Consider the following 10,302-nt stretch of genomic DNA (forward strand, 5'->3'; position numbering starts at 1 on the left):
TCGATTCATCAAAAGGCAAACAGAAGATAAATTCATTAAGCTCTTCCTAATGCTTTTTCACACCCAAGAGTTTGACTTTGTGAATCACTTTTGTTTTAAGCTGTTAATTTTGAAATAATTTTAGGTTTACAGAAGAGAAAGACAGTATGTACACAGAGCCGATGCCACTGGGTCTACATGCCACACTGTGAACAGCAAGGCTGTAGCAGAATTCCTAGATTTATGTACCAGAACTGCTAGTTACTGGCTGTGTGATGGCTGACCTTCAGTTCCTTATTTGGAAACTGGGATAATCATTCCCCTTATCTTCCAAGGCTGTTGTGAGGTTTTGAAGGAAACATCCACAGAAACCCTAAGTGCTACACAAACATCAGTTATCATTAACACACCCTACAAGGCACTATGTAGAGTTCTGGTCCCAAAGGAGTTTACAGGCTAGTCAATAACGGTCTTTACATTTATTTGGTGCTGCACAGTTTCACAGTGACTTCATATCCATTCTATAATCTGACCGTCGCAATGATCCTGTGAAGCAGGTAGACTACACTGTGCCTTCATTTATTATACATGTTATCCTGAGGTTTGGAGGGGGTTCCTTTCTCATAGTGGTAAACTCTACTTTGAGCATGTTGGCTTGTCCTTGGCCTTGCCAACACTCTTACTGTAAGTAACTTCAGACCATGTGAACGGGGGCTTTGTCAACAGTGGGTTACTAGGTCTGTCTAACCTGGTCTGAACCTTTCTTACTTTTCAGACACCAAACTTTGCAACCTGGACCTGCTTTGGGGCCCAGGCAATTTCATGGATGCCTCCTCTCTCTGGGAACCCACTGCTTGGTGGAGGCCCTGAAGGGGTGGGGTTCTTGCTAGCTCCAGCTGTTTCTAATTAACCTCACCCTGCTTTCCTCCTAGGATGGTTAAGTCAATTCAACAGATTAGCATTTTCAAAGGCACCAGATCACTTGCCATTAAACCAGCTTGGGATAAAACAGAATTCAACCATTTTACACATTAATTTTCAGTCAAGGATAAAACACCCCTCCCTCCATTATCAACCTGTTTTGTTTTGTTTTTTCTCCTGACCTCAATTTCTCTTGGAGACTTCATGGGGGTAGTGGGATACTGGTGGGGTGATGGTCTATGATCAACCTGAAAAATCCACACAAGTCAGGCTTGGCAAAGCTTTCCTTAGAGATTTCTATAGTCCCTCCCGCTCGCCTACCCACCTCATAAAGAGTAAAGGACTCACTGGGAAATCTTTAAAATTTCCTAAAGTAACTAGACTCATTTATTTACATATTCCTAAGTCTGCTTCCATCTCAAAGCTTTTTAACAGTGCCACTCCCGGATCTGAACTACAAAAAACGTTAGTCATATGTTCCCTGGCTTAAAAATTCTTTTGACAATAATTCACGTTTTTGGTTTTTTTTTTCAAACAGTTGCTAAAAACAAGATGTTATTTATCTTACAATTAAAAACACAGATGAGGTGAGATCATTTGGGGGGTAGCTTGAGGTAAAGGAAGCACCATAATCTTATCCACTGTGGGGAGGAATTTAGAATGAGGGAAGGCTGGCTGGCCTTGGACCCTATCCAAGGGAGTTCTGTCACTAAACTACCCAAAAGAGAGCCTTATAAGGCAGTTTCTTCTAGAAGGCAAGTCTGTAATAAACCCTGAGGGCAGGCTCTAGAGAAAGATGGAAATCGTATCTAAGGGCATCAAATAAATGCCTTCTCAGCTCAATCACTTCAGGAGCGTAGGTCTAGAGTGCAAAAGCTCTTAAAAGTTATAACATCCTCTCCCAGACACTTCCCCTCCTCCCTTACGAAGCTGAGAGGTAACCTAAAAGGGAATCTTGGAAACAGAATTCTTCTGACTCCCACATAGCACTTACAGTATCCAACAGCTTTTATGGCAAGTTCTTCCTGGTGTGCAATTTAAATGTGCCTTGTGGCTATTTAATTCCAGCCTGTTAATTCCTCTCCCGAAGAGCTGTAGAACAGTAGGTCAGGCACCTTCCATTTAATTCCCAAACCACGAAGAAACATTAACTTGTTCTTTCGATTACATTCCTTTAAAAGAATCTTGTGTGTGTGTGTGTGTGTTTGAAACTCTTGTATTTTACTTTATTTTTTTAAACATCTTTATTGGAGTATAATTGCTTCACAATGGTGTGTTAGTTTCTGCTGTATAACAAAGTGAATCAGTTATACATATACATATATCCCCGTATCTCTTCCTCTTGCATCTCCCTCCCTCCTACCCTCCCCATCCCACCGCTCTAGGTGGTTACAAAGCACCCAAGCTGATCTCCCTGTGCTATGCGGCTGCTTCCCACTAGCTATCTATTTTACGTTTGGTAGTGTGTATATGTCCATGCCACTGTCTCACTTTGTCCCAGCTTACCCTTCCCCCTCCCCGTATCCTCAAGTCCATTCTCTAGACTTTTAGAAGAATCTTAAGGCAACCTATGGAATAGAAGAAAATATTTGCAAATGATGCAACCAACAAGGGCTTAATTTCCAAAATATACAAACACCTCACACAACTCAAACAAAAAAAACCAAACAACTCAGTCGAAAAATGGGCAGAAGACCTAAATAGACCTTTCTCCAAAGAAGACATACAGATGGCCAAGAGGCACATGAAAAGATGCTCAACATCACTAATTATTAGAGAAATGCAAATCAAAACTACAATGAGGTATCACCTCACACTAGTCAGAATGGCCATGGTTAAAAAGTCTATAAATAAAAAATGCTGGAGAGGGTGTGGAGAAAAGGGAACCCTCTTGCACTGTTGGTGGGAATGTAAATTGATAGAGCCACTATGGAGAACATACAGAGGTTCCTCAGAAAACTAAAAATAGAATTACCGTATGACCCAGCAATCCCACTCCTGGCCATTCATCCAGACAAAACTCTAATTCAAAAAGATACAAGCACCACTATGTTCATAGCAGCACCATTCACAATAGCCAAGACATGGAAACAACCTAAATGTCCATCAACAAATGAATGGATGAAGAAGATGTGGTACATATATACAATGGAATACTACTTGGCCATAAAAAAGAACAAAATAATGCCATTTGCAGCAACATGGATGCAACTAGAGATTATCATACTAAGTGAAGTCAGAAAGAGAAAGACAAATACCCTATGATATCCACTTATATGTGGTATCTAAAATATGACACAAATGAACCTATCTATAAAACAGACTCACAGACATAGAGAACAGACTTGTGGTTGCCAAGGTGGGGGGAGGGGAGGGGAGGGATGGACCAGGAGTTTGGGGTTAGTTGATGCAAACTATTACATATAGAATGGATAAACAACAAGGTCCTACTGCATAGCACAGGGAACTATATTCAACATCATGACATAAACCATAATAGAATACAAAAAAGAATGTATATATATGTATAACTGAGTCACTCTGCCATACAGCAGAAATTAACACATTGTAAATCAACTGTACTTCAATAAAAACATAATTAAAAAAAAGAATCTTAAGTCCTTTAAGACCTTCTTCAAGGCTGCCTATTTTATTTTCTAAAGCCTCTTCTAAAGCCTCTAAAGCCTCTTCTAAAGCCTCTAAAGCCTCTTCAGGTTTTCAATTCTTTCCTAAGATGCAGTGATTAAAACTGGGTAAAGGGATAAGAACGAACCAACAACTCACTCAACTTTCTGGAACTTTCTGTCTGAAAAAGGGCAACTGAAGCCAGAAAAATATTTTAAAGCATTTCTATTGGGCTGGGGTAGACTCTCTGAGATGTGACTTTTTCTGATTCTGATCTAAAAGCAAGGTAAGTCAATGTCAGATGTATTCCCTGGTCTACACATCAGACAGGCAGAAGATGCAAGGAGAAAAGAGGGCAGACAGGCAGCAGAGCCCATTGCCTGCATTTCCAATGAGAAGGCATTTTGAGAGGAGTCCTGTGTTTAATCAACAAAATATTAGGAAGTGTCCAACCATTAGCCAGCCACTGTGTTTATGAAGAATAATCAAGATGGAGTCCCTCTTCTAGGATGCTCCCAGTCTAGTGGGGAAGACAGACATTCAAAGAGCTCTTTGGAGTCAGTGGAAGATGCTGTACTAACTAGAAGAGTTCTTTCTCTCCTCAGGAGCTCTGTTCCCTTTGCTGAAATCCTCACGAGGGTCCTTGGCATGGCTTGGCCCACCTCACTTAATACTGCTCAACCATCCCTAAGTCTCTATCCTATTGCCCTGGTGTACATTCTTTACAGCACATACTACTACATGAAAATATCTGTTTACTTGTTTCTGTCTAAAGCTTATGGTAAACGCCACAAGAGAGGGATCTTGTCTATCTTATTCAAGTCTGCTTACCCTGAGAACAGAAGCGTGCCTGGCAAATTCATATATTCATTCATTCATTCAACATATATTCAAAGCATCTACTAGTGCCAGGCACTGATCTCGGCCCTTGAGGATAGAACAGGGAGCAAAAATTCCCTTCCCTCATGGAGCTTACTTTCAAGTTGAATAATGACAACAGTAAACATTCATTGAGTGCTTTCTATGGATTATCTTATTGAACCCTCACAACAATTCTATGAGATAGGTATGATTATAATCGTTATATTATAGGTGAGTAACCAAGGCCCAGAGAGGTCAAGGAACATGCTCAAAGCTCAGTAAGTGGCAGGGTTAAGATTTACACTCAGGGAGTCTGGTTCTAGAGTTCTGCATCTTAACTATTCTGCTAGAATGTCTCTTGTTCACATATACATAGTACATGTGCAATAAATATTGTTTAAAAAATTGCTAGAGGGCAGAGGAGCTGAATAGGTATTTTTCCAAAGAAGACATACAGATGGCCAATAGGCACATGAAAAGATGTTCAACATCACTAATTATTAGGGAAATGCAAATCAAAACCACAATGAGCTATCACCTCAAACCTGTGTCAGAACGGCTATTATCAGAAGAGGATGTGGAGAAAAGGGAACCTTTGTACACTGTTGGTGGGAACGTATATTGGTGCAACCACTATGGAAAACAGTACGGATATTCCTCAAAAAATTAAGAATAGAACTACCATACAATTCTACTATCCCACTTCTGGCTATTTACCTAAAGAATAAGAAAACACTAATTTGAAAAGAAATACACACCTTATGTTCATCACAGCATTATTTACAACAGCCAAGATATGGAAACAATGTTAAGTGCCCATCCATGCATGAATGGATAAAGATGTGGTACATATACACAATGGAATACCACTCAGCCATAAAAAAGGTGAAATCTTGTCATTGGCAATAACATGGATGGACCTTGAGGGTATTGTGCTAAGTAAAGTAAGTCAGACGGAGAAGGATAAATATTGTATGATTTCACTCATATGTGGAATCTAAAAAAAATAAAACCCTAAAATAAATAAACAAAGCAAACAAAAATAAACAGGTAGATATAGAGAACACAGCAGTGGTTACCAGAGGGGGTAGGGTGGGGGAGATGGCAAAATGGGTAAAGGGGGTCAACTGTATGGTGACAGATGGAAACGAAATTTTTGGTGGTGAGCACCCTGTTGGGTATACAGAAGTAGAAACATAATATTGTATACGTGAAGCTTATCTAACGTTATAAATTAACGTTACGCCAATAAAAAATTTTAAAAAGTAACACCCTCCACCCTCCCCACAAAATGTATAAACAGAATCAGAACATAAAAAAAAAGTCTGGGGTCTTCCCTGGTGGCGCAGTGTTTGAGAGTCCGCCTGCCGATGCAGGGGACACGGGTTCGTGCCCTGGTCCGGGAAGATCCCACATGCCGCGGACCGGCTGGGCCCGTGAGCCATGGCCGCTGAGCCTGCGCGTCCGGAGCCTGTGCTCCGCAATGGGAGAGGCCACAACAGTGAGAGGCCCGTGTACCGCAAAAAAAAAAAAAAAAAAGTCTGGAAGCCTACACAGAGCTGCAAAAGGACAAAGACATCATTATGGGGGGTGCGGAGGGGAAAGACAAGGGGTTTCACAAAGAAAGTGACACCAGCTGATCCTTGAAGGCTAAGAGTTCAAAGGGTGGAAAGATAAGTGAGGGTGTGATTATAAACAACAGCAAAGAGCAAACAATTACGGTGGCCGGACCACAAAGGGAGTTGGACAGAAGAGGCCAAAATAAGAGTTATTGTGAAGTGCTAGGTAGTTTTTTAACTTGCTACTAAAGGTACTAGCAAGGAAGACCCTTAAGAGTGAATTCTGATTCCACAAATAAAAATTAATTCTAAGGAAGAAGAGGGGATGGGACCCAAAGGAAACAAGGGATTGCCAAGGAGCTCAGGTATAACGGACCATGAACAAAAGGAGTAACCAAGAACCGGAATAAAGGAGCACCATGTTCTCTTCTAACTGTGAGATTTTATTACACATCTTGGTGTCTCTATTAACTTTTTATTAAACTGAATTTTCAAATCTCCTCTTCCAGTTTCGCATGACTTCAGGGACCTCAATAAGATCTAATGGCACTAAATTAATGATAACAGTTTTAGATTTGAGATTATTATGTCACTACCTTTTAGATAGATTTTTTTTTAGAAAGATGGCTTTGCCTCTTATCACAGAGGCACAGAAAACAAGTAGACCAAGGTCTCTCCACAGAAGGTGGGTAAGTGTTGACCTCAGAAAAGAAGGGACTGGGAAAAGATTCAGAGTGGCTCCAGGGCAAGCACTCTGGGAGGTAGGTTTGTAACTTGCATGGATACTTTGTTAATCAACAAGACCAGACCTGTTTTGTGCATCCTCAGCTGTAAAGCGTCTTAGCACAGTGCTGACACCTGACAGATGCTCAATAAATGCGGGTTAAATGAGACCAATCACCAGAAGGAATGATGCCCCCTCCCTCTCAATACTTGAGGAAGCATAAAGTTTCTTCCGCGGGAGGAAGAACCCTTTCTAGGCTGGAAGAACCTAGAAAATGCATTTCCTATTCTTTGCAAAGCCCCAATACTAAATGGTACAGAAGTTAATGGCACTCTGATGGGTTTGCTTCTATAATTGTTAAAACACTTCCAGGAGTCAGGAGAAATATATTAGGAGATCTGGCTTTAGCCCCATTTATCTCTGCTGTGGAAAAGTACTCTGGTGGACCTCACATTCTTTTCTGCTCTCCCTGGCATTCTTCTATAAATGGCCCGAGGCACTAGACCCCTTATCTCTAAATTTAGGTTGGGAAGAAAGGTTAATTTATGACAAGGTTTCCAGTTTTAGATGCTATTTCTCTTAACATTTTCCCCAAACATAAAGAAAAACTAGGTCTGTACCCTCCTGAGGTTTGCACTCTAGAGATGCTGAGGATCTGGTTTTCATGATAATGAGGTTATATGACTAGTTCTATATGACTATCAGTCTCAATATTTTATAATTGCACTGTGTGAGGGTTTAGAGATGTAAATAGCACGAGAGAAGATGGATAAAACTAGCTACAGGCTAGAATTGACAATAATACTTAAATAATCACCAAGCTATCCTTCTGCTCTGATAAGGCAAGTTCCAGTGATTTGGAAAGACTGGGGAAAAATTCCCCTTGGAATGTGTAAGAAAAATGTCAATATTTGGAATGAATTCTTAAGGTATGCTCATTTCTCTTTTCATGGTGTGACTGATAAATTAGACCCAAAGGGCTGTTTCTGTGGGGAAAGTGTGTGATTATTTTGGATTGTGATTTAAGTTTAAGGTGATGATAATATAGTTAACAGTAAGCTGGTTACACGATTTAAGGCTTTCAATAGTGAACTCTGAAATCAGTGGCAGATGACCTATTAGCCATGTGGACTTCTGGGAAAAACTAAAAAAAAAAAAGAATTACTTGGAAAGCTTGGAGAACTGTGTTAAAGAAGCAACTGCTTCTGTCATTTCAGGAGAACTGCCTCTTCTCTCCCTTTTTCCTACCTTGGCTGGGACCAGGAGAGAGACTGCCAAGGTTGCATTTCTAACCTTCCCTTGAAACTACTGCCTAAGCAGACATTAGAATTAAAAGCTCTTTTTTTTTTTTTCTTTTTTGCAAGTCCAGACTCTATTTTCCCCTTTCATTTATGGCAAGCTTGGACTTGTTTGGAATAAAATAAACGATCAAACATAACCTCAAAGGCATTCCTGCTGAACAGTGCATCCTGGGGACAAATTACACAAGAAAGGAAAAAGAAAAACAAAATGGTCATAAGGTTCACAACACAAACGACATCATAAAAACATCCTTCAAAGAGTTTGTATTTTTTCGCCCACAAATAATTAGCTAGTTAGATTACTGTTTGAGAATCTGTAACTTCCAGTAAGTGAATTATTTTCCTTAATATTAAGAAACCATGAAATCCAATTTTTAAAATTCTTACAATCTAACCAATCAAACATGGGACAAACAACTTCTCTCTGAAAGTCCTTATACTGTATTTCATCGTCAAACGCCTTTCTCCTATCTCTTGACTTCATCTCTATACACTCAAGCCAAGAAAGAATGGAGAGAAAATGACATTTTTGGGTTCCTAGAAGAGTGGGGGCAGCTTTTGCGAATCAACTTGCCGGCTGTTAGCATGAGCTGGGTGAGCTTTGGAGACGGGAGAATCTGTGGTATCTGGAAAACTTTTCTATACATACACTCGCCCTGCAAGCCCTCACTTTCTTGGCGCACGCATCAATCTCTCAAAACCACCAAAAGAAGAGAAGGGGAGGCGTCGCCCATCCCTCCCGGCATCACGCGGCTGCCAACTCCCCCCTCCCCGAGTCTGCCCGGATGCCCACGGGAGAAGCCGCGGGAACCAGCCAGGTGCGCCGGCCGCGGACGCCCTGTCGGCTCTTCCCCGCAAGGGGGCGCCTGGTTCTCCCCGCCCGGCGGGGCGGGGTCGGAGTCGGAGGGGAAAGCGCACATGCCCACCTTGCTCGCAGGTGCCCTTGCTGACCTGGGTGATAGCCTTCTCCCCGCGGCTCTCGGCCTTCAGGCTGGCGGCGCGCAGCTGGCAGCCGCTGGGGTAGGTGATACCGTTGCTGCCGCACACCGGGTAGCGGCTCTTGCACACGCACACGCCGCTCACCTCCGGGCCGCCGGCTGCTGCCCCGGCTTTACCCTTCCGCCTCTTGCGGCTCTTCACGCACTCCATCCCCGGCGCGCAGTGCCCCCTGCCGGCGCCGCTGCCCCCGCACGGCTCGCCCTCGCCGCGGGCGCACACCGGGCAGCAGCCGCACGCGTCGCGGGTCTCACCCAGCTGGCAGCCCCGCGGGGGCAGGGGCGGGCAGGCGGCCGGCTCGCAGGGGCCGCAGGCGTCCGAAGAGGAGGAAGAGGAGAGGGGCAGAAGCAGGAGCAGCAGCCCGGCTGCACCGAGGAGCAGGGCGGACAGCGGCGGCCGCTCCATGACAGGGAGCGTTGGCGGCGGCGGGAGCGCGAGTAAGGCGCGTCCCGCCGGCCAGCGCTTTAAATCCGGCGCCCCGCCCGGCCGGGCCGCGGGAACCACACCCCCCGGGCGGCTAGAGCTTGGCCGCCTCGTCCGCACCGCCCCTCCCGGGACGGAGGGGCTCGAGCGCGCCCCTGCTGGCGGGGCATACGCTGGGCCCGGGGACGCTCCGTCTCACGCCTCTTCGCTTTTGGTTTTGGCTCTGAGCGCACCCCGCCGGCTGCTGCTCAGCCCCCTGCTCCCGAGGGCTGCACCCCGTCCTTTGGGGCTCTCCCGCAGTGAAGACAGTTCCCTCCCCTCTGGTCCCTCTACTCTCGCAGTCCGGGCATTCATACTTATTAACAACAGCTTTGAGATGACCCCATGTGTAATCCATTATATTCTCCGTGAGTCTGGGAGACCTGAGTGCTGATTGCTCTGCGGTTTGGGAAGCTCTTTTAAGAACAATTAGTTTTTCAAACCCCGCTTGGGGATTTTGTGTCCCCGTTGGCCACAGGCCCGGTGTGGTCTTAGGTGCCAAGCTAAAAGGACAAACCGTTGCCAACCACTCCTGTTCTCAGCACCTCATGACTGCTTCCTTATGCCAAGTTTTAAGTCTGAGTACTGGAACCCATGCGAGAACAAGTCATGTCTTCAGTTTATAATATGTGGTGCTGGACCTCCATCAAACCTCTCCGGAGAACTGAGCACAGCTGGGGGTGCCACTGAGGCCCCTAAAGCACCCCAGTTTTCACCAGTCATTCCGTGAGGTTTTTGATATAAACGACTGACAATTCCTCCTCAGTCTTTCTCAAAAGTGCTCTGCAAGCTCAACTTCAAAGCTTTTTTCCCAAGAAAAAGGGCTCTTCAAATTCCTCTTACCCAGACTTTTGTTTCCATGTTTATTAGATAC

General features: G+C 44.1%; 1 protein-coding gene across 1 annotated transcript in view; it reads right to left on the reverse strand.

Moving 5' to 3' along the window:
* IGFBP7 (insulin like growth factor binding protein 7) overlaps positions 1-9,439 on the reverse strand; it is a 76,125-nt gene extending 66,686 nt beyond the window's left edge. The window contains exon 1 of the mRNA XM_022563246.3: positions 8,897-9,439. Within this exon, the coding sequence (XP_022418954.1) occupies positions 8,897-9,371 (475 nt within the window). The 5' untranslated portion in view covers positions 9,372-9,439. The remainder of the gene's footprint in view (positions 1-8,896) is intronic.
* Between the last annotated feature and the right edge of the window lie 863 nt (positions 9,440-10,302).

This window comes from Delphinapterus leucas, chromosome 5, assembly GCF_059928025.1.
Source record: "Delphinapterus leucas isolate spDelLeu-1000000601 "Yukka" chromosome 5, BTC_Dleu_Yukka2, whole genome shotgun sequence".
NCBI lineage: Eukaryota > Metazoa > Chordata > Mammalia > Artiodactyla > Monodontidae > Delphinapterus > Delphinapterus leucas.